Here is a 27,052-nt window from a genome sequence, read left to right as displayed (position 1 = left end):
GAAAAGGTATTTAAAAATGTTTATTGGCCTGTTTCTGACTTGGCCAGTGTCATTGTATGTAGTTACACAACAAAAGAAAATTAAAATAGACAAAAGAGAAACGTCTACAAAGTTACGCTGTACAGTTTAAAAACAATGGAAACTAACACTTTCTAAATAATACTTACTAAAACTTATTGCTGCTTTCAACACATGCAATACAGTACTGACTAGCAGATTATAGGTAACTGATCTACAGTAAATGAACTACAATGAGATGGCAGAGCATATACAGCTAAAGTCAGAATTATGCCCCTCCTTTTTTCTATTATTTCTCAAATGATGTTGAACAGATTCAGAAATTTTTCACAGTATTTCCTATAATATTTTTTCTTCTTCAGAGAGTCTTATTTGTTTTATTTCGGCTAGAATAAAAGCAGTTTTAATTCTCTTAAAGCCATTTTAAGGTCAATATTATTCGCCCCTTAAGCAATATTAGTTTTGGATTGTCTCCAGAAAAAAACACTGCTATACAATGACTTGCCTAATTACCCTAACTTTACCCTAATTAACCTAGTGAAGCCTTTAAATGTCACTTTCAGCTGAATACTAGTACTTTTAAGAATATCTAGTCTAATATTATGTGCTGTCATCATGGTAAAGTGTTGAAAAAACCTTCTCTCTGTTAAACAGAAATTGGGTAAAAACATACAGAGGGGCTAATAATTCAGACGTTAACTGTGTGTGTGGGTGTGATCATGAGAGTGAGGTCAGGCCGCTCTTCTCCAGGATCCAGTGGTAGTAGTTGCTGACTTTGGCATAAACACCAGGCCGAAACGCTCTGGAGCATCCTTCACCCCAGCTGACCACACCGAAGAGAAACACTCGGTCCTGGGCACGACAGACCAGCGGCCCGCCAGAGTCACCCTGAACACAACACAACACACAGACTTTCACATTTACTCCACATTTACCACAACTTCCTCAGCATTATTTTTCCACACATACTTTTCAGTAATTTTCCAGTTAAAGTTTTAAAGTCACCATTGAAATCTAAATTTAGTCTTCTTATTTGTATGTGTATACAGTAGTGCTTGTTATAAACGATGTATCTGCACACTTCATTATTTATTAAAAATACATTTTCAGTTATCAGTCCTTTAGGGCGGGGTTATCAGTCCTTTAGGGTGGAGCTATCAGTCTTTTAGGGCAAGGCTATCAGTATTTTAATGCGGGGATGTCAGTCTTTTTGGGTGGAGCTATCAGTTTTCTAGGGCGGAGTTATCAGTCCTTTAGGGCGGAGCTATCAGTCATTTTGGGTGGGGCTTTCAGTCCTTTAGGGCAGGGCTATCAGTTCTTTAGGGAGGAGCTATAAGTCATTTAGGGCGGAGTTATCAGTCTTTTAGGGGGCAGGGCAATTAGTCCTTTAGGGCGGGGCTATTAGTCTTTTAGAGCAGAGCAATCAGTCCTTTAGGGCGGGTCTATCAGTCATTTAGGGTGGAGCTATCAGTCTTTTAGGGCAAGTCTATCAGTCATTTAATGCGGGGATGTCAGTCTTTTTGGGTAGAGCTATCAGTCCTCTAGGGCGGAGTTATCAGTCCTTTAGGGCGGAGCTATCAGTCATTTCGGGTGGGGCTTTAAGTCCTTTAGGGCAGGGCTATCAGTTCTTTAGGGAGGAGCTATCAGTCATTTAGGGCGGAGTTATCAGTCTTTTAGGGGGCAGGGCAATTAGTCCTTTAGGGCGGGGCTATCAGTCTTTTAGAGCGGAGCAATCAGTCCTTTAGGGCGGGTCTATTAGTCGTTCAGGGCGGAGCTATCAGTCTTTTAGGGCAAGGCTATCAGTCATTTAATGCGGGGATATCAGTCTTTTAGGGCAGACCTATCAGTCCTCTAGGGCGGAGTTATCAGTCCTTTATGGCGGAGCTATCAGTCCTTTAGGGCAGGGCTATCAGTCCTTTAGGGAGGAGCTATCAGTCATTTAAGGCGGAGTTATCAGTCTTTTAGGGGGCAGGGCTATTAGTCCTTTAGGGCGGGGATATCAGCCTTTTTGGGTAGAGGTATCAGTCCCCTAGGGCGGAGTTATCAGTCCTTTAGGGCGGAGCTATCTGTCATTTTGGGTGGGGCTATTAGTCTTTTAGGGCAGGTCTATCAGTCCTTTAGGGAGAAGCTATCAGTCCTTTATGTAGGAGCTAACAGTCATTTAGGGCGGAGAAATCAGTCTTTTAGGGGGCAGGGCTATCAGTCCTTTAGGGAGGGGCTATCGGTCAAATAGGATGGGGTTATCAGTCATTTAGAGCAGGGCTATCAATCATTTAGGGCGGAGCTATCAGTCCTTTAGGGCGGGGCTATCAGTCCTTTAGGACAGGACTATCAGTCCTTTACGGTGGAGTGATCAGTCCTTTAGGGCGGAGCAGTCATTCCTTTAGGGTGGGGCTTTCCGTACTTTAGGGGCGGAGCTGGCATTTATTTAGGGCGGAACTATCAGTCCTTTAGGGCGGAACTATCAGTCCCATCAGTGAGTGTCTAATTTCTGTTCTGAACTTGTCCATTCATCAACCTTTCCTTATTTTGTTAGCATCACCCATCTTTCAACAATCCATTTGGTTCTCAAAGAACGAATTCATGCACCGCCTACATTGTTTTGTGGATCAAGTGGCTGTACATCATGATGGGCAAAAAATAAAATCTTATCTTCTGTTTCATGGTGACTTTAAGTAAAAGTGAAACCATCAATAAAAAGACTGACCGCCTTCACGTTTACAAATATGCTGCTTACAGCTCACTTCGACTTAATGATGGCAGAATTTATTGGTATTTTGGAATGGGAGTGTGAATGGTGCTTTTTAGGAGAAAGAACGTAATGTCCTTGCCAGTGTGTGTTAATTTACTATATCTAGAAATTTTACTATGTGAAAGGGGCTATTGATTATTGGTGTTCATCCTTCATCAAACTATCTTTGCTTGTGTTCAGCAGAAAAAGTCTTGAGTGTGAGTAAACGATGGTCAGTTGTTCATTTGTTTGGTGGTCATCCTCACCTTACAGGCGTCTGAGCTCCAGTCTGGGCTGCCGGCACACAGCATGTTCTCGGTGATCATGTTGCCATAATACTCTTTACTCGAACACAAATCCTGAGACAAAATCTTGACCTGTGCTTCTTTGAGATACTGAGAGTAAAACCACGACCCTACATGAAAAAACACATAAACTTAACCTGTACTCAATGCAGCCAACGTAACACTCAATGCAAAAAAAACAAACAAATCCAATGCACACTCAACATAGTCATAAACTAAATAGACACCCAACACATGCACGGTCAAAGCAAACTCAACATAAACTCAATGGACACTCAACATGCAAAGCAAACTCAATTTGAACTCAATGCACAGTCAACACACAGGCCTTGCACAAAGCAAAGTCAATGCAAAGTCATCACAGTCAACACACAAATCAAACTCAATGCACAGTCAAAACAAACTCAACGTAAACTCAATGCACACTCAACACACAAAGCAACTCGATATGAACTCAATGCACACTCGACACACACTCAACACACAAAGCAAACTCAATATGAACTTAATGCACACTCGACACACACTCAACACACACAGCAAACTCAATGCAGAGTCAAAGCAAAGTCAACATAAGCTCAATGCACAGTCAACACTAGGATTGATAGATGATAGTATCGTGTATCGACAATAAGAAAAGATATCGCCAAGAGCTGAGACTTATGATGATTTTAAAGACGATATTTACCTTGTTTCGCATTAATGTACCTATTACATGTTCTAATTATATTATTGAATAAAATAAAGAGTATTTTTATTTTTAATCATCATTAATATTAGAAGAACTACAAATAATTTGACAGCGGCTGGAAGGGCATCTGCTGCGTAAAAACGTGCTGGATAAGTTGGCGGATCATTCCGCTGTGGTGACCCTGGATTAATAAAGGGACTAAGCCGAAAAAAAATGAATAAATGAATGAATGAATAACAAAACTAGATTTAATTAACAGACGAGTTAAATAAAAAGAAAATGAAAGAGCTGAAACCAGCTTAAATGCACAGTCCAAAGACAATCAGCAAATAAAGCAAACTCAATGCACACTCAAAATACAAAGAAAACTCACTGTAAACTCAATGCACACTTAACATAAAGTCAACACACACAGCAAACTCAATATAAACTCAATGCACACTCGAGACACACACACTCAACTCAAAAAGCAACTCGATATGAACTCAATGCACACTCAACACACACTCAACACACAAAGCAAACTCGATATGAACTCAATGCACACTCGACACACACTCAACACACAAAGCAAACTCAATATGAACTCAATGCACACTCAACACACACTCAACACACAAATCAAACTCAATATAAACTCAATGCACACTCAACACACACTCAACACACAAATCAAACTCAATATAAACTCAATGCACACTCGACACACACTCAACACACAAAGCAAACTCAATGCACACTCGACACACACTCAACACACAAAGCAAACTCAATGCACACTCGACACACACTCAACACACAAAGCAAACTCAATGCACACTCGACACACACTCAACACACAAAGCAAACTCAATGCACACTCGACACACACTCAACACACAAAGCAAACTCAATGCACACTCGACACACACTCAACACACAAAGCAAACTCAATGCACACTTGACACACACACAACATACAAAGCAAACTCAATGCACACTTGACACACACACAACATACAAAGCAAACTTAATGCACACTCGAAACACACACAACACACAAAGCAAACTCAATGCACACTCGACACACACTCAACACACAAAGCAACTCAATATGAACTCAATGCACACTCAACACACACTCAACACACAAAGCAAACTCGATATGAACTCAATGCACACTCGACACACACTCAACACACAAAGCAAACTCAATGCACACTTGACACACACACAACACACAAAGCAAACTTAATGCACACTCGACACACACTCAACATACAAAGGAAACTCAATGCACACTCGACACACACACAAAGCAAACTCAATATGAACTCAATGCACACTCAACACACACACAACACACAAACTCAATATGAACTCAATGCACACTCGACACACACTCAACACACAAAGCAAACTCAATGCACACTTGACACACACACAACACACAAAGCAAACTCAATGCACACTCGACACACACTCAACACACAAAGCAAACTCAATGCACACTCGACACACACTCAACACACAAAGCAAACTCAATATGAACTCAATGCACACTCAACACACACTCAACACACAAAGCAAACTCAATGCAAACTCAACACACACACAACATACAAAGCAAACTTAATGCACACTCGAAACACACACAACATACAAAGCAAACTTAATGCACACTCGACACACACTCAACACACAAAGCAAACTCGATATGAACTCAATGCACACTCGACACACACACACTCAACACACAAAGCAAACTCAATGCACACTCGACACACACTCAACACACAAAGCAACTCAATATGAACTCAATGCACACTCGACACACACTCAACACACACAGCAAACTCAATGCACACTCGACACACACTCAACACACACAGCAAACTCAATGCACACTTGACACACACTCAACACACACAGCAAACTCAATGCACACTCGACACACACTCAACACACACAGCAAACTCAATGCACACTTGACACACACACAACACACAAAGCAAACTCAATGCACACTCGACACACACTCAACACACACAGCAAACTCAATGCACACTTGACACACACACAACACACAAAGCAAACTCAATGCACACTCGACACACACTCAACACACAAAGGAAACTCAATGCACACTCGACACACACACAAAGCAAACTCAATATGAACTCAATGCACACTCGACACACACTCAACACACAAAGCAAACTCAATATGAACTCAATGCACACTCGACACACACTCAACACACAAAGCAAACTCAATATGAACTCAATGCACACTCGACACACACTCAACACACAAAGCAAACTCAATATGAACTCAATGCACACTCGACACACACTCAACACACAAAGCAAACTCGATATGAACTCAATGCACACTCGACTCACACACACAACACACAAAGCAAACTCAATGCACACTCGACACACACTCAACACACAAAGGAAACTCAATGCACACTCGACACACACACAAAGCAAACTCAATATGAACTCAATGCACACTCAACACACACTCAACACACAAAGCAAACTCGATATGAACTCAATGCACACTCAACACACACTCAACACACAAAGCAAACTCAATATGAACTCAATGCACACTCAACACACACTCAACACACAAAGCAAACTCGATATGAACTCAATGCACACTCAACACACACTCAACACACAAAGCAAACTCGATATGAACTCAATGCACACTCAACACACACACAACACACAAAGCAAACTCGATATGAACTCAATGCACACTCGACACACACTCAACACACAAAGCAAACTCGATATGAACTCAATGCACACTCAACACACACTCAACACACAAAGCAAACTCAATATGAACTCAATGCACACTCAACACACACTCAACACACAAAGCAAACTCGATATGAACTCAATGCACACTCGACACACACACAAAGCAAACTCGATATGAACTCAATGCACACTCGACACACACACAACACACAAAGCAAACTCAATGCACACTCGACACACACTCAACACACAAAGGAAACTCAATATGAACTCAATGCACACTCAACACACACACAACACACAAAGCAAACTCAATATGAACTCAATGCACACTCGACACACACTCAACACACAAACTCAATATGAACTCAATGCACACTCGACACACACTCAACACACAAAGCAAACTCAATATGAACTCAATGCACACTCGACACACACTCAACACACAAAGCAAACTCAATGCACACTTGACACACACTCAACACACAAAGCAAACTCAATGCACACTCGACACACACTCAACACACAAAGGAAACTCAATGCACACTCGACACACACACAACACACAAAGCAAACTCAATATGAACTCAATGCACACTCAACACACACACAACACACAAACTCAATATGAACTCAATGCACACTCGACACACACTCAACACACAAAGCAAACTCAATGCACACTCGACACACACTCAACACACAAAGGAAACTCAATGCACACTCGACACACACTCAACACACAAAGCAAACTCAATGCACACTCGACACACACTCAACACAAAGCAAACTCAATGCACACTCGACACACACACAACACACAAAGCAAACTCAATGCACACTCGACACACACTCAACACAAAGCAAACTCAATGCACACTCGACACAAACTCAACACACAAAGCAAACTCAATGCACACTCGACACACACTCAACACACAAAGCAAACTCAATGCACACTCGACACACACTCAACACACAAAGCAAACTCAATGCACACTCGACACACACTCAACACACAAAGCAAACTCAATGCACACTCGACACACACTCAACACAAAGCAAACTCAATGCACAGTCAAAAAGCAATGTCAAACTCAATGCACACTAAACATTCAGTCAATGCACCAAGCAAACTCATTTCACACTCAAAGAACGCTGTTGTACCTTCATGTTCTCTGCCGTATCCCGTCACCGTACAGGACGTCCCATCACTGAGCGACACGTTGGGTCCAGGAATGCAGACGGTCTTCACCGAACTCGACTCTTTAGCACAGCGGCCATCAGAACCACGAATCTTCAACAGAGCTGAACACACAGCAGAGACTTCACACACATCCTGATGACTATCATGATTAATTAAGCTGGTCTCAGCAGAAGATTTATGGAAGAATTTTTATTTTTATGCTTAATTTACATCAGGGGTGTCCAAACTCAGTCCTGGAGTGCCGGTGTCCTGCTGAGTTTAGCTCCAACTTGCTTCAACACACCTGCTAGGAGGTTTCTAGTAAATCGGTCACACTTTATTTAAGTTCGTTTATTGAATTTAAGTTACATTGCATCTAACTTAAATTTTAGTCTACATTCCTACACTCACCTATGGTCATGAGCTTTGGGTCATGACCGAAAGGACAAGATCTCAAATACAAGCAGCCTAAATGAGTTTCCTTCTCAGGGTGGCAGGGCGCACTCTTATGAATAGGGTGAGGAGCTCGGACACCCGAGAGGAGCTCACATTGAGAGAAGTCAGCTGAGGTGGCTTGGGCATCTATTTCGGATGCCTCCTGGACACCTACCTAGGGAGGTGTTCCAGGCATGTCCCACCGGGAGGAGGCCTCGGGGAAGACCCAGGACACGCTGGAGGGACTATGTCTCTCGAATGGCCTGGGAACGCCTCGGTATCCCCCCGGAGGAGCTGGATGAAGTGTCTGGGGAGAGGGGAGTCTGGGGTTCTCTTCTAAGACTGCTGCCCCCGAGACCCGGCCCCCGAAAAAGCGGCAGAAAATGAATGAATGAATGAATGAATAAATGCATCTACATGCCAACTATTCTCATTAGATTATAAGTAGACTGTTAGGTAAGGGTTGAGGGTAGTGTAAGTTGACATGAACTAGCAAAGTTTCTTATAGTCACCCAGGTAGCAAATAATTCTGGCCCAGATTTGGCATAAAGCTGGCACAGCAGGCATTCATCCGGCACTGGCATGCAGCATGTGAACCAAACCTGGCCCAGGTTTGGGTGAGGTGGCACCGTCTTACAGGCGGCACTCAAGACTTGGGCCAGATATCAAATGTTGTATTCGGCCCAGATGTTAAAAGTGTATATGTGGGCCACGTAAGCCTGTCCTGACCCACTTCTAAAATACATTGAAACTATTTTTGAGTACAGAAATAATTCTATTAATCAGGTCGCTTCATGGAAAAGCACAGCCATAAAGCGAAATGCTTCAAGGGTTTATAAAAACATTGCAGTCATGACACACCAACATATCTGCCCCAGTTCAGGCCCAGTTATGGGTTATCAACTTGGCTGAGACTTGGCCCAGATATGCTCCATGTTTGCCTCTTGTATGGAAGCCAGACTTGGTCCAGTCATGTGCCGTAATTCACTGCGGCATGTGGCCCAAGCAAATGCTCATGATGTGGGCCAGATCTGGGCCAGAGAAATTTTGCTATGGGGGTAATTAAATGTCTGTTGAAGGAGCAGTATCAGCAGATATTAAGCAGACAGTGTACTAGTAATCAAATGGATCATCAAAATAAAGTGTTACCAGTATATCTACTAAGAGCTTGATTAGCTGGTTCAGGTGTGTTTGATTAAGGGTTGGAGCGAAACTCTCCAGGACACCGGCCCTCCAGGTACTGAGGCTGCGTCCGAAACCGCCTACTACATAGTAGGTACTGCATTTAAATTTAAACGTACTACTCGTCCGTTAGAAAAGTACGTTCTATACAGTATGAATGTGAAAAGTATGAATGGAATTTGGACGTACTACATCCGCCATTTTGTCATGGTCACGTGACCTACCTGTGTCAGTTGCGTCGCTTTACTTCCATTTATGAATTCGCTCGCGGGGCATCATGGGATAGAGCAGCATGCATGGGATGCGCACTCCGGAATCTCGCCGGAAGTAGTAAGTCATCCGGGTACTTCTCACATACTGATTTTCGAATTCTATGAATTCGGACACACTACTCGGCTCGCATACTGATTTTAGCGTACTGTATAGTATGGAAGTATGCGGTTTCGGACGCAGCCTGAGTTTGGACACGCCTGACTCACATTATTAACATTTTTGATTTAGAACTATTTACAGAAAAGCCTGAGATTCACCCATACACGTTAAAAAGTGAAATGAAATACAATGGAATAACAGGGAACTGTATGAAGGATATGACACTCTGAGGTAGACTATTATAAAAACACCTATAGTGGTATAATTGGTACAAAATCAGGATTGAACATTTCTGATCGAGTCTCACAATGATTTGACCCAATATGTATCATTCATTCATTAATTTTCCTTCGGCTTAGTGATTTATTTATCAGTGGTCGCCACAGCGCAATGAACCGCTAGCTATTCAGGCATATGTTTTACACAGCGGATGCTTAGTAGTGCCAGTTTAGTTAATTAAATCCCCTACAGCACATGTGTTTGGACTGTGGGGGAAACCGGAACACCCGGAGGAAACTTACATCAACTTATGAGAACATGCAAACTCCACACAGAAACGCCAACTGACTAGTGATGGGTCGTTCATGAACGATTCGTTCATTTTGAACGAATCTTCAATATGACTCGGGAACTACGAGTCCTCTCAGGGAGTGATTCGTTCATCCGCGCGTGCGCACATTTGTGCAGGTGGTATCGTTCATTTCAAGTCTTTTGAGTCGTTCATCGAGAAAGGTAGAAGCCAATCATTTGCGTTCAGAACCGGAAAAAGAATTGATCCGTTCATCTCTCGAGTCCTCTATCGGGTTTGAGTCATTGTGTCACGTGATGAACGAACGACTCAAGAACCAGAAGACTCGAAAGATAAACTAATTATCATGACTCCTATCGACTCAGACTGTGTACATTGGTTAAGATTATATGTGACTGTCAGTGTAACGTGAACGAACCACTGTCATATGAAGACATGAAGAGGTGAGCTGAGCAAAGAGACAACAAAACCTTCATAAACAAAAGAGCAGGTAAACATTGAATTATTATTTTCTCCTTCTTATAGGATCCTATTAATGACTTATTTGTCATGTGATCAACCTTTTGGGCTAGTTGTAGATGTGTTTGGATTCGCAACATTTTAATAATATTTTGGCAAATTGAACCAAATGAACGAAATAACTCAAAAAAAGATTCGTTCATCTCGATGAACGAGACTCAAAGGTGCAAGTCAGTAATATGATTCGAACTTCCCATCACTACAACTGACCCAGCAGGTACTCGAACCAGCGATTTTCTTGCTGTGAGGCCACAGTGCTAAGCCCTGAGCCACCGTGTCACCTCCAATTTGTATAGTTTTCAGAAATATTTAATGATTATGCAATTCACCTTTTACCGAAAGTTAATTATATAGGTTATGGCATATCTGAGGTTGAGTTAGTTCTTTAGTTTAGTTCAGGGGTCACCAATCTCGTTCCTGGAGGTCTGGTGCCCTGCAGAGTTCCAACTTGCCTCAACACACCTGTCAGGGTGTTTCAAGTATACCTAGTAAGACCTTGATTAGCATGTTCAGGTGTGTTTGATTAGGGTTTGACTAAAATATGCAGGACACCGGCCCTCCAGGAATAAGTTTGGTGACCCCTGGTTTAGTTACTGATCAGCAGGCCCAGACAGAATCTGTGGACAATTTTAGCTATTTCTGCCGAGAATAAAAAAAAAATCTGCAGATTTTTGATTTTGGTAGTATAATAACTACAAACTAAACACATGAAATAAAAACAATAACATTTTAACTTGTATTTAAAGTTAACAATGCAAATCCAATTAGAGCCACGTGTTTGGTAAACAAACCAAGTCTCTCATATTACAATAATATCTCTACTACATGACCAAAAAAAAACCACTTTATGAACTGTATTGTGAATAGATCATATAAACATTTGCATATTAGACAACAATATTGCTGAACTTAAAATGAAACCAAACAAGTATATATTTACACATATTGACATAAGTAAATAGACTCAATGATGTGTTAAAGATCTGTGGAAATCAGCGGATGAGTCACCGATGTCGTTGTTGAAGTTTCCGTCAGTGTTGTCGAAGTGTTCATGGATGAAGAGCTCAGAGACCCTGAACTCCTGCTCGCTCTGAACATCCGTCTCGTTTATGGCCTTCTTTCCCAGAACCACTGAGAGTTTATGGACAAGAGTCTGAGCCCTGAAAACACACAGGAGAGAGCAAACTGAAAAGATCTGTCTGTCTGTCTATCCTCCTTCCATCACCCATCCATCCATCCATCCCTCAATGTATCTACCAGTTGTACTGTTCAATTCATCTATCCATCTGTCCATCCATCTAACAGTTGTACTATTTCTTCTATCTATCTATCTATCTATCTATCTATCTATCTATCTATCTATCTATCTATCTATCTATCTATCTATCTATCTATCCATCCATCCATCCATCCATCCATCCATCCATCCATCCATCCATCCATCCATCCATCCATCCATCCATCCATCCATCCATCCATCCATCTATCTATCTATCTATCTATCTATCTATCTATCTATCTATCTATCTATCTATCTATCTGTCTATCTGTCTATTCGTTTATCCATCCATCACCTATCTATCTATCTATCTATCTATCTATCTATCTATCTATCTATCTATCTATCTATCTATCTATCTATCTATCTATCTATCTATCTATCTATCTATCATCTGTCTATCTATCTATCTATCTATCTATCTATCTATCTATCTATCTATCTATCTATCTATCTATCTATCTATCTATCTATCTATCTATCTATCTATCATCTGTCTATCTATCATCTGTCTATCCGTCTATCCATCCATCCACTATCTATCTATCTATCTATCTATCTATCTATCTATCTATCTATCTATCTATCTATCTATCTATCTATCTATCTATCTATCTATCTATCTATCTATCTATCTATCTATCTATCTATCTATCTATCTATCATCTGTCTATCTATCATCTGTCTATCCGTCTATCCATCCATCCACTATCTATCTATCTATCTATCTATCTATCTATCTATCTATCTATCTATCTATCTATCTATCTATCTATCTATCTATCTATCTATCTATCTATCTATCTATCTATCTATCTATCTATCTATCTATCTATCTATAATATCTATAATATTCACATCTGGACTCTGCACAGTCCATTTCATGACAGTCTTTGTTTTATCAACTGTTTTTCAGCTCGCCATATATGATTTCATTACATTAGCAGTGTGTTTGAGATCATTATTTTGCTGAAAAATAAACTATTACAAATGAGGTACTTTTTAGCACTCACAATCCCGTCAATTCAGGCAACATCAACAACAGCTCTGGCAGAAATCCAAATCGAACCTTTAGTATTTTTCATTCATTCATCTATTTTTCACATGTTTTAAACAATTAGACCCAAAATATCCAACTAGAACCTGCTCTTTACTGGTTGTATTTAAATAAAGATAATGAGAAGTATTATATAATGTCATTACACCCTCACTAAAACTACAAATGTAACTGGAGGCTTAAGACTTCTGCACAGCACTGTATGTAATATCACTCACCCATCAGGGAAGCAGTGAGCTGCTGTCAGTATCCAGCAGGGTGAGATCAGACTCCCGCCGCAGGTGAAAAATCTCCCACGAGATTTTCTGCTGTAAATCGCCGCCATCCACGGGTGTCTCTCCAACATGCTCAAAGCACCGCCCACTACCTTCATGCTCCGCCCCTCTGCCTGACCACACCTCCAACCTTACATGCGACACAGATCAGACTGTCAGTCAAACAGCAGTAAATACAGACAATTGGTTACAGAATTAAATCTCTCACCTGACTGTGAAACTGCCAGACTGTCCTGATCAGATCCTGAGAGATAGAAAAATGACGACATTTTTTTTCATGTTTCATAGAGCGCAAAACAACATGCATTGATATTAAGCAGTGGTGGACAGTAATACCTGTGCTTCATTGGAGTACACTTACTTTTAATAGCTTTTACTTTTATTTCACTACAATTCAAAACTAAATACTGTACTTTTTACTCCACTATATCTCCTGAATGAAGCTGAGTAAAAAAATTATTTCAAGAGAAGGAATGAGTGTGAGTCTCCAGTAAAAGATTCACTGATTCAGATGAGTCCTTCAGAGTGAGTCTCCAGAAAAAGATTCACTGATTCAGATGATCCGATCAGAGTGAGTCTCCAGTAAATGATCACTGATTCAGATGATCCGATCAGAGTGAGTCTCCAGTAAAAGATTCACTGATTCAGATGAGTGCTTTAGAGTGAGTCTCCAGTAAATGATTTACTGATTCAGATGATCCCATTAGACTGAGTCTCCAGTAAAAGATTCACTGATTTAGAGGATCCGATCAGAGTGAGTCTCCAGTAAAAGATTCACTGATTCAGATGAGTCCTTCAGAGTGAGTCTCCAGTAAATGATTTACTGATTCAATTGAGTCCTTCAGAGTGAGTCTACAGTAAAAAATTCACTGATTCAGATGAGTGCTTCAGAGTGAGCCTCCAGTAAATGATTTACTGATTCAGATGATCCGATCAGAGTGAGTCTCCAGTAAAAGATTCACTGATTCAGATGAGTCCTTCAGAGTGAGTCTCCAGTAAAAGATTAACTGAATCAGATGAGTCCTTCAGAGTGAGTCTCCAGTAAAAGATTTACTGATTCAGATGAGTCCTTCAGAGTGAGTCTCCAGTAAATGATTCACTGATTCAGATGAGTACTTCAGAGTGAGTCTCCAGTAAAAGATTCACTGATTCAGATGAGTCCTTCAGAGTGAGTCTCCAGTAAATGATTTACTGATTCAGATGATCCGATCAGAGTGAGTCTCCAGGAAAAGATTCAATGATTCAAATAATCCATTCAGAGAGAGTTAAAGGTTTACTGATTTAAACAAACCCTTCAGAGTGAATTCTAAGGATATGTTCAGAGTGAGTTTTTTGTAACTGATTTACTGCTTAAAGCGACTCATTCAGAGTGAGTCTCCAGTAAAAGATTCACTGATTTAAACAAATCCTTCAGAGTGATGCTGCTTCCCAATTCACATACTATCCATCCCAAATGGTATTTGAAAATAGAATTAGTATTTGATTAGTAAATGATTCACTGATCTTACACAATGATCTGAATGGTGTTCAGTGTTTGAATGGGGTTTCCCACATTTTCCCTTGAATTATTATTATGAATTATCAGTGTTCACGTGAAGATTTGGCGATTCAATCTTCTTGCAAAATAAACATTCATCAGGAAGTACTTTTACTGAAGTCAATTTAAAACTTTGCCTCAAATATTATTAAATAATATTGTTCTACTGGATTCATGTTTATTAGAGTATCTGTACATTTACTAAAGTGCCTAATTTGTGTACTTTGTCCAGCACTGATATTAAACGATGCCAAAAAAGATGATGAATAGAGGATCAGAACCGTGATCTTTAGAGCAGCGTGGAATATCACAGTCCTCTTTCATGATCCCGGATGGCGTCTTTACGAAACACCACGGTCTTCGGCTGAAGTCTGGGTTTCTGAAAGAGAAGTAAACATATTTACACACGCATGAATACTGAAATGAGTACTCCTGTTGTGTTTGTTCAAAATGCCATATGCTGAGGTTGCATTGAGTTCTGCAGCAGTTTTAGATTTGTTGCACAGGTTTGGGCAAGTAAGTGAGGTGTGCTGAAAAATATTTCTGCAGGAGATCTTCATGTCTACACTTGAGAATAAGAGGGAATAAAAAACCTACTCCATATAAAAAGGTGTATGTGTTTGTGTCATATATTAATCTATTACAGTGGTTCTCAACTGGTTTGGCCATGGAACCCACATTTTGACATGGTCATCAAGCCGTGACCCAAATTTTTAGGAACTATAATATAATTTTAGGAATTATAATTCGCTTTTTATTTGTTAACATACACAAGTAGTGACAGATAAATCATAAGAAAATCACCAAGACTTCCAAATAAACAATGTTTTATTGCTGTCATTAAACAAAATGCATTAAATTATAGTTAAGATTAACTAAACTGAACTGTTAATAAAGCATTAACACTGATCCCGTTGATCAGAACAAACCAGCAAATTAAAGTAAAATTATTAAAATAATCATAACCATTTTTATAATAATCACCAGTTATTTGCTCTTCTGCTACTGTGTGGGCTGTCTTGGCCATTGCTACACGGTGCAATAGTATCTGGATGCAGCCTTTATGATGCAAGCTGAGATTGCATCACTCAGAGATGCAGTGTCAGACACAATGCACTCAGTGGAGCTTGTGACGTCACTGTGAGGGGTTGGGTTAGGCGAGCGCATTAAAAAGCATTGGATGCAGCTCAGATTGCATCTGCACCGAGTCTGCAGCCAGACCCCTCTCACACGGTGAGCACAGTAAGATCCGCGGAGTGCCTGTACTTGTTTTGAACATGAACATGTTCAACACTTTTGTGATGCCCTCAGCTATCGGAGTCGTCTTTGAAAATAGTCCACAGGTTTGTCCTTGCATCTGGGATGTTTGTTTTTATTTGTCATTTTAATTTCGAAGGTTTCATGCTCTTGTGAGAGCACCTCACTACATATGACACGTACTTTACATATTCTTGTGCTTCGACATATTTGTTGCTATAATTAAATTAAATTTCACATGTCAAACAGTAGGGTTGTCGTGCGCGCATTTCAAAATAAAAGTCTGATATAAGCAAAATAAGTTAACGGGCACATAGTTTACCCCTTTTTTATGATTTAATATTAATATTGTATTTAATATTTTATATTGTGTATGGTTCTTCTGGGTGTGCCAGTTTAGGTTAAGTTCAACTCACAGTTCAGATGTTTTTATTATAATGGGCTCTATTTTGATGGTCCATTCGCAGAGCGCAAAACGCAGGGCGCAAACGCTTTCAGGGCGTGTCAGAACGCATTTTTGATAATTTACAGACGGGAAAATCCACTTTGCGCCGTGGCGCATGGTCTCAAAGGGTTGAGTTTATTTTCTTAATGAGCTATAGGTGTGTTTTGAGAATAAACCAATTAGAGCCTCATCTCCCATTCCCTTTAAGAGCCAGCTGCGTCGCGCCAAGAGCGCATTTTGACGTAAAGTAAGTTCACTTTCGCTTTTGCTCTCGTGGATAGGGAAACCTTTACGCACAGACATCAATTAGCCTATAAATAATTAATTTAGTTTGTTAAGCTCAAAGATTTGTTTCAAAACTATTTCTAAATTCAGTTCTAATTACCAGCAAACGAATAAATGAACAATAATAATAAAGTGTGCTCAAAATACTGAGTTATACCCTAATACACCTGCTGTGCCCCATATGGTCTAAAACCTGACAGGTGGGCAAATCTAAGCTTGTTTTTAATAAAACAAATACAATTATGGATATAATAAACAATACTGCTAATTATAATAACATTTTACAAAAGCAAATTGAATGAACTGAAAAAGCCTCCCGAGATGAAGAAAGTAAGCCAGTGGTTTTTAAATCTTCATGTAGGCTAGAAATTAATATGTTTTGTAAGATTTTAATCATTTATATTTATATCCTGTATATATCCTAATATTAAGATATTATATATTTTTCATATGTAAAGATATTTGTGTATTGCTCTGCACCCCCCCCAATACACCCCCCACTCTCCTCTAACTTAAAACTCCTCGCAATAACTGCACTGTTTAACATTTGCACGTTTAAAATTTGCACATATTCACTGCACCACATTGAACTGTTTACTTATTGAACTGTACATACCCACTGCATATGGACATTTGTAATTATGTACATACCCACTATACATATACACTTGTAATCATGCTTATTTATCTGCATACTACTGATTATTAATAGCAACCTGTACATATATTCATATATTGTAACATATACACTTGTAATCATGTTTATCTATCCCTGTACATATATTCATATATTGTAACATATACACTTGTAATCATGTTTATCTATCTGCACACTACTGATTATTAATAGCAACCTGCACATATATTCATATATTGTAAATCTGTAGCCTGTATATAATGTTGATAGTACATCCATCTGTAAATATCACCATAGTTTTCTATAACTGCACTTTATAACTTATTCCTGTATCCTGCACTTGCTGCTTTTGCACTGCTGGTTAGACCTAAACTGCATTTCGTTGCATTGTACTTGTACATGTGTAATGACAATAAAGTTGAATCTAATCTAATCTAATCTAGTGTGTAAGACAGGCGCACTTTGCGCCAGACAATAGACCGACTTTGTTCTGGTCTAAAGATCAGTCTATTTACAGTTTCTCAAAATAGCAACGCGCCAAAACACGCCTGCTTTTTTAGACCAGAACGCCTATGGGCGCACATTTGAGCGCAAATGCATTTGCTATTTAAACAGCGTGGCGCAACACCTCAAAATGACCCTTGCGCCGAGCTAAAAGTAGCAAAAGAGTATTGCGCCGCGCCTTGCACCACATTGCGCCGGGTGTATGATAAGGCCCAATGTGTTAAAAAGTGTCATGTTGGGGGCGTGTACACAGTTTGCTGTTTTAGGGGCGTGTTGCTTCACATTTTCGGCTTTCCGCCCAACATAACAAGGGGGCGGAGCCAAGAGCTCCCACGCTCTGAAGAACCATAATATTAATATTAAATCATAAAAAAGGGGTAAACTATGTGCCCTTTAAAGAAACATTCCCAACACTGGTTGGAAGAAAGATCAAGATCCCATGATGCAACTCAAAAGCAGAAATAAATGGAGAAGAATTAAATCATGAATCACAAAATACAGGAAACTGCTAGTGTACGGATGTTTTCCCTGTAAAGCTCTTGCCTGCAGTGTTTGTGTCCACCCACGATCAGACTCTTGAGATAAACTCCGATTTCAAGCGCTTTCTCTGAATCCCATTCCAGACATTCCCTCCCACTGGCTGATTTAGACACGGGTCCCACGTAGAGCTGACCAATCCCATCGAAGCAGGAGACCGATGTGTCTAACACAGAACACACTCGTCAGAAATCAACATGAGTGTGTGCAGACATGATGACACAGACACAAACATTCACCTGTTTCACATCTGGAGCCACTGAAGCCTTCAGCACAGAGACAGAGAAGATGCCGACCAGACAGAGAAGATAGAGACGATCCTCCATTCAGACACAAGACACCTGCGCAAGCCAGAAAACACAATCAACACTGCGCTTTAAAGGGGACCTATTATGCCACTGTTTACAATTTGTAAAATAAGTCATTGATGTCTCTAGAGTGTGTGTGTGTGTGTGTGAAGTTTCATCTTAAAATAGTACACAGAAATTGTTCTCTAACTCTCTGAAATTGTGCCAGTTTGATCCAAACTGTCACGTTTTGGTGACTGTCGCTTTAAATTCAAATGAGAAGAAGAGGGCGGAGCTACAAATGCGTATGTGTCAGCTTAGTGGCAGATTCAAAACAGGACTGATGTTATCTGTGTGAAAAAATGTAAATGTGTGTGTGTGTGTGTGAGTGTGTGCTTCATGCATCGGTCAGTCTACGTCACTCCTGTCGCTGTTTATTAGTGCTTCATCTGAAACTCCACATCTATAATCCTCTTAGTCTATGCTGACATTATCTTCAGCCAGCCTGATCTCACGAGAAAACGTAAGTATTTTACATTTTGCCAGTTTAGTGGCTAATTCGTACGAGTTCAGTCGTACGAAATTGTACGATTTTAAAAAGGAGGCGTGGCACCTAACCCCACCCCGAAACCCAACCGTCAGTGGGGGATGAGCAAATCGTGCTAAAATGTATGAATTAGATCGTACGAATTAGCCACTAAATTAAAAAGTTACGAATTGCCGTGAGATTGTGTTGCTTTATCCGCTCAAACACTTTAATGGCTAATGGACAGATGACTACTTCTCACTCAGGGCTGCTGTTTCTGCTAATGAGGGAGAGATGCTCAATACTTATACAATAATATATGCAAACAATGGGTGACACGGTGGCTCAGTGGGTAGCACTGTGGCCTCACAGCAAGAAGGTCGCTGGTTTGGAGTCCGGTTGTGCGTGTTGGCATTTCTATGTGGAGTTTGCATGTTCTCTCTTTGTTGACGTGGGTTTCTTCCGGGTGCTCCGGTTTCCCCCACAGGAAACGCTATAGGGGACTTGATGAACTAAAGTGGCTGTAGTGTACGAGTGTGTGTGTGAATGAGAGTGTATATGATGTTTCCCAGTACTAGGTTGCAGCTGGAAGGGCATCCGCTGCATAAAATGTATGACGAAATAGTTGGTGGTTCATTCCACTGTGACAACCCCTGATAAATAAATATATGCCCACAGTAGAAATGTGTATAATAGTTGTTGGTTCATTCCACTGTGGCAACCCCTGATAAATAAATATATGCCCACAGTAGAAATGTGTATAATAGTTGTTGGTTCATTCCACTGTGGCAACCCCTGATAAATAAATATATGCCCACAGTAAAAATGTGTATAATAGTTGTTGGTTCATTCCACTGTGGCAACCCCTGATAAATAAATAAATAAATAAACACAATCTTGTGTTGTTGTTTATCTGTCATCCAAAAACAAAGAAACAAAATCCTATAAAAGCTTAACATTTAATGGTATTATAGCACAATCTAAATAGGCAGGCTGTACTTTTAGTATTTAAAAAATTGCATTTTTTGACTATAAAATGTTTCTACATCAATATTTATTTTCAGTGTACTTATAATAAACTCGTGGTGTACGAAACTTGCAGCTGGTCAAATACATATACTGAAAATGATTCAAATAAACAAAATGAACTTTTTGAAGTGTAACATCTAGAAAGCACTGTAGGAAGCAGGATAATCACTGGTTCGAGTCCCTGCTGGGTCAGTTGGCGTTTCTGTGTGGAGTTTGCATGTTCTCCCCGTGTTGGTGTGGGTTTCCACTGTGTGCTCCGGTTTCCCCCACACTAGAAAACACATGCCCTTATGGGATAATTGATGAACTAAATTGGTTGTAGTGTATGAGTGTATATGAATGTGAGAGTTTTTTGGTGTTTCCCAGTACTGGGTTGCAGCTGTATAAAGCATATGCTGGAATACAGAAATGAAAGATAGTAGAAAGAAACAGTGTCTGTACCTGGTTTATCATGGGATTCACTGGGAAAGGGTCTGCGCTGAGCTTTCTGGAAATCACAACAAGTTAATTCTGTAATTCTGTTAATTCAGTTTAAAGGGACCCTATTATGCCCCTTTTTACAAGATGTATAAAAAGTCTCTAGAGTGTGTAGTGAAGTTTCAGCTCAAAATACCACACAAATAATGTTTTGTAACTCTCTGAAATTGACCCTTTCAGGCTTTGATCCTACTTGTGCTGTTTTGGTGACTGTCCCTTTAAATTCAAATGAGATTAAGCTCTTTTTTAAAAGAGGGCGGAGCTACAAACGCCTATGTGTCAGATTTAAAAACAAGACTAATGTAATATGCTAATGAGGGAGAGCTGGTCACTAGTGGGCGGGGCTTTCCCTCTCTGATGACACATTAATCAAAGTGTTTCTGCAGACAGTTTTAATCAAGTCTGATTATTATCAAATACAATTAATACATTTTGACCATTAGAAGCTGAGTGTACTAACACACTGCTGACAAATAGCTGTGCTTAAACCCCTTATAAAAGTGATTTAGCATAATAGATCTCCTTTAATAATGTAAATAAGTGCGTATAGCACACTTACACACACCGTGAGAGCTGTTAAAGCCAGAATCAAACTCCACACGAGAATTCCAGACATCTCGCCTCTACCTGAAATACAAGCAGATGATTAAAACCAGGCTAAGGGCAAGATTTTTTTTGGGATTTGGATTGAAGTCCAGAACAGCAACTTTAAATATGACCTCAATGTAAATTCAGTCATTTATATTAAAATTATATTGAGTAAATTCTTTACAGAATTGTTATCTGGAACTATCAAACATTAATAAAACAAATGGTAGTAATTTAGTTTAAGTAACAATTCACACTATTACTATTGCCTGCATATTATTAAGATATAAACTGTTTATTAGCACTTGAGTGAGAATGATCTTATTCTACATGCCTAATTCTACTCAACACCTAAACCCAACGACTACTTTACTAACGATTAATAAGCTGCTAATCAGTAGTTTAATTAGCTAAAAGTCTTAGTTAATGGTTTATTAATAGCGTGAACTAAACATTTAAATAAAAGTGTGACCAAATGAATTCAATTAAATTAATCCTGCAGAGGGATTCAGTAAATGTTCCATATTTTTTTAATTAATGTATAATAATGTGGCATGTATAATAATTTATAAAAGGGCTTTATGTGAAGAATGCTGCCACAGTGCAGACATCACTGTCACAGTTTGATCTCATATCATATCATATCATATCATATCATATCATATCATATCATATAACAAATATTAATATATCTGCTATATCATCTAATCTCATATAGATCATGTCATTGATCATTGATCATTTCATAACATATTTCATTGATTATATAATCATATCATCGAAACTTTCCTATCATTGATCATATCATTGATTATATCATCATATCATTGATAATATCATTTCATATATTATATCATTGGTCATATCATATATCAGGATATATTATGAATCTTATCATCAAATCATACACAATATCATCATATCCTATCATATCATATCATATGTCATGGATAATATCATATATTATATTGTTGATCATATCATATATCAGGATATATTATGAATCTTATCATCAATTCATACATAATATCATCATATTCTATCCTATCATATATCACTAAATTATTATATCATGTCATTGATCATATCATCAAATCATACATCATATATCACTAAATTATATCATATATTATGAAATCCTCATATCATATATAACTGATCATATCAATATTTCATATATTATGGTTCATATCATCAAATCATACATAATATCATCATATCCTATCATATCATATATTATAAATCACATCTTTTCATCATCAAATCATACGTAATATCATCATATGCTATCATATCATACATCACCAAATCATCATATCATATATCAATGATCATATCATATATAATGGATCATATAATCAAATCATACATAACATCATCATATTCGATCATATCATATATTATGGATCATATCATCTTATGAAATCATACATAATATTACATCCCATCATATCATATATAATTAAAATCATCATATAATATATCATACATTATGTATCATATCATCAAATCATACATATCATCATATTCTATCATATATGATCATATTGTCATATTATTGATCCTATATCATTTACTATGGATCATATCATCAAATCATGCATAATATCATCATATCATATCTTTTCACATCATGTATCATCTCATATCCTATCATATCATTTCCTATCTTATACTATCCTATCATATCATATCATATCATATAACATATGCATTAACATTGTTTGTAGCACAGATACTCTTGAATGCCATGCAGCCTCCATGAACTCTCTCAGTAATATTATCAGTCGAGTCAGTATTAAAGTAACTCCACTCACCTGTGTGTGAGATCAGATCAGCAGTGGTGTGTTTTTAGCTGCTGGTTTGAAAACACTCCTTTATAGAGGCTGCTCTCTTCTGATTGGCTGCTGGCACAGGGAGGGGAGGAGCTTGTCTGCAAACAAACTGAAACCACTTCAGTGAATCACTAGAATGACTCAAATGACCCAGCATTCTCCATAATATTAGAAATCTCCTGACACTCTGCTTCTGTCCAACACTATTTGAAATAATTCTTAACCTAAATACACTTGTTTAAAGGTATAGTTCACCCCAAAATGCAAACTCTGTCATCATTAACTTCCCATAAACATGTTCCAAACCAGTTTGATACTGTTGTTCTTTTACTCTGGCGATCACAAATGAAGATATTTTGAAGAATGTTGGAAACCTGTAATCATTGATTTCTGTATTTGTTTTTCCTACTATGGAAGTCAATGATTTTTGCAACATTTTTCAAAACATCTTTTTTTTTGCTACAATGATAATCTAAGAAACAAAGGTTGAAGGAGTCTGATTAATTATTGAACATTCGGTAACACTTTGTAATAACTATCTGTTATACCTAGTTTATAGATCATTAATAAACTGTTAGTTAATGAGTTACAAATGACTTGTTAAATAAAACTTAATAGTTTGTTACTTATTTACAACTGTGCCTTAAAGATAGCCAATAGATAACTTACAAGCTGTTAGTTAACAAGTTATAAATGACTTGTTAACTGTATTTTAATTATTTATATGTATAACTAATACATTAGTGATAGATCATGAACAAGCTGTTGGTAAATTACTTACTAAAGACTTGTTAAGTATCAGTAAATAGTTTATATATGTTATTGGGACGTTATTCTAAAGTTGCAACTATTCATTATTTATTAACTCTTAGTAAATGAGGAATAGTTGCAACTTTAGAATAAAGTTCCAATAACACACATAAGCTAATAGCTAACACTTAACTAGTAAATTAACTCACACTTTTTTTTAACTGTGACATTTGTTTGTCAGTGATCAAGCACCCGATTCACAAAAGCCGTCTCAAGAAATGTCAAGACACGTCCTAAATTTCAGAGAAGAGCATTTCTTTGAAAAAACGTATTAAGATGATCTCAGATTTGTTCGTAAGAATACGGATAAGCCAAGTGTCGTTGTTTAAATAAGTCAAATATTTCACTAGCTTCTTGGGTTTTGTCTTAGAAAAAATCATAGGAAAAAGATAAGAACATACTTAATGTATGGTAATGTTTTCTGACCTCACTCTGAGCCAGCTTCACAAACGCACTGCTACAGTGGATGTAGTCGATCTCAATGTCCAGCACATCATCCTTCCCTGAGACACACACACACACACACACACAGTCAGGAAATAATACATTCACATACACTCATACTGCATTAAATATAACATAATAATAATACCATCACCATACTGTGAATAAAGCACAAAACGTTAACCCTTTACTGGGCAAAAAACATATATTTACATTTAGTCATTTAGCAGATGCTTTTATCCAAAGCGACTTACAAATGAGGACAAGGAAGCAATTTACACAACTATAGGAGCAACAATGAATAAGTGCTGTAGGCGAGTTTCAGGTGTGTAAAGTTTAAGAAGAAAAACATTAGTAATTTATTTTTTTGGTAATACAGTTAGCGGTGGAGTCAGAGAGGCAATTGCAGATTAGGAAGTGTAGTGGAGACTAAATAGTTGAGTGTTTAGTGGTTTCTTGAAGACAGCGAGTGACTCTGCTGTTCTGATGCAGTTAGGGAGTTCATTCCACCAACTGGGCAGATTGAACGCGAGAGTTCGGGAAAGTGATTTCTTCCCTCTTTGGGATGGAACCACGAGGCGACGTTCGTTCACTGAACGCAAGTTTCTGGAGGGCACATACATCTGCAGAAGTGAGAGCAGATAAGGAGCAAAGCCAGAAGTCGCTTTGTAAGCAAACATCAGAGCTTTGAATTTGATGCGAGCAGCAACTGGCAGCCAGTGCAAACGGATGAGCAGCGGAGTGACATGTGCTCTTTTAGGTTCATTAAAGACCACTCGTGCTGCTGCGTTCTGGAGCAGCTGAAGAGTTATATGTAAATATATGATTGGTAACTTCACTGACTTGGTCTATAATTATCATTAAACTGCTTAAAGGGGATCTGTTACGCCCATTTTCACAAGATGTAAAATAAGTGTGTGTGTGTGTGTGTGTGTGAAGTTTCAGCACAAAATACCCCACAAATAATGTTTTGCAACTCTCTGAAATGGACCCGTTTAGGCTTTGATCCTAATTGTGTTGTTTTGGATACTGTCGCTTTAAACTCAAATGAAATTGTGCTCTTTTCAAAAGAGGGCGGAGCTTCACATGCCTGTGTGTCAGCATAGTGGTTCAAAAACAGGACTAATGTCTTATGCTTATGAGGGAGGGACTGTCACTGGTGGGAGGGGCTTTCCCCCCTCTAATGACATCATACAAAAGGAGAATGTCAATCAAAGTGTTTCTGCAGACTGTTCTGACTGCGGCATGATTATAAACAAATAGAATTAATTCAATTTGACTATTAGAAGTTGGCTATATTCACAACTCCTTGCGTTCAAACCCCTTATAAAAATGATTTTGGCGTAATAGGTGCCCTTTAAGTAAAAATAAGACGACAGAATGACATCATTTTCTTCTTAAAAATGTTTTGTGAATTCAGCCCCAGAATTTGGGAAGTGTTGATCAGAGTCTGGATCATCTGCAGGTCATTATAATCCATGGTTCCAGGCAGTAAGAGGGCATTTCCTCCAAAACAATGACACACACACATACACTGGAAAAACAAGTGGGCAAAGAGTCAAATCAGTTTCACACTTACACATTCTGAAACCTCCAGCTGTGCACCAACAATCGACAAGCCAAATATGTCCTCCATGGCTTCCTTTCATATAGGTTGAAGAATAAATGTAAATTGAATTCGTCATATACAGAGTCAAATACAGTATGATATGCAGTGAAATGCTTACACAACCACTTGTGACCTTTAAATAATAACAGTCATTAATGTTCCTTCACGTTAGTCCCTTGTCAGGGGTCGCCACAGACGAATGAACCGCCAACTATTCTGGCATATGTTTTACTTAGCGGATGCCCTTCCAGCTGCAACCTAGTACTGGGAAACACAATACACACTCATACACAACAGCCAATTTAGTTCATTAATATTTGGACTGTGGGGGAAACCCCCGCCAACACGGGGAGAGCATGAGAACTCCACACAGAAACACCAACTGACCCAGCCAGGACTCGAACCAGCAACCTTCTTGCTGTGAGGCCACAGTGCTAACCACTGAGCTAATCAATGATTCCTCATCATAATCGATGATGAGTAAAAACTCTAGGTGTTGGTCCATCGAACATCGGTTTCAGGATGGTCCGGATATGATTCAGTGTGTTTAAGCTTTAGACTCATTGATTTTAGAGGCGTTTTCACATCCTCACAGACTCAGGGCTGGTTTTAGGTCAGTGATGAAGGCTTAAGGGTTAAATATAAAGCTCCACACCCGAGTGACTGAGAGCACCGTTAATCATCTCTGACAGATACTAAAATAACAAGACGCGCTTTGGCAAGACTAAAAATATCGGTTTTGTTTTAAACAGTAATTAAAAAACAAATCATATATACATATATATATATATATATATATATATATATATATATATATATATATATATATATGTATGTATGTATGTATGTATAGTCACCGGCCACTTTATTAGGTACACCTTACCAGTACCGGGTTGGACCC

The 27,052-nt window shown here is 38.8% G+C and overlaps 1 protein-coding gene across 1 annotated transcript; it reads right to left on the bottom strand.

Moving 5' to 3' along the window:
- On the bottom strand, nucleotides 1-26,151 carry plaub (plasminogen activator, urokinase b). The gene is given in 14 exon segments (NM_001252350.1): nucleotides 1-906; nucleotides 3,016-3,164; nucleotides 7,678-7,818; nucleotides 11,742-11,893; nucleotides 13,288-13,474; nucleotides 13,553-13,588; nucleotides 15,163-15,260; nucleotides 18,553-18,712; nucleotides 18,786-18,887; nucleotides 20,830-20,875; nucleotides 21,425-21,492; nucleotides 23,271-23,386; nucleotides 24,525-24,601; nucleotides 26,122-26,151. Coding segments are annotated over 11 exon segments (1,299 nt in total). The 5' UTR covers nucleotides 21,482-21,492; nucleotides 23,271-23,386; nucleotides 24,525-24,601; nucleotides 26,122-26,151; the 3' UTR covers nucleotides 1-735.
- Between the last annotated feature and the right edge of the window lie 901 nt (nucleotides 26,152-27,052).

Source organism: Danio rerio, chromosome 12, assembly GCF_052040795.2.
Source record: "Danio rerio strain M-AB ecotype USA chromosome 12, GRCz13ab, whole genome shotgun sequence".
In the NCBI taxonomy this organism is placed as follows: Eukaryota; Metazoa; Chordata; class Actinopteri; order Cypriniformes; family Danionidae; genus Danio; species Danio rerio.
The sequence above is the reverse complement of the archived record's forward strand: the minus strand, read 5'-3'. Positions and strand labels throughout refer to the sequence as shown.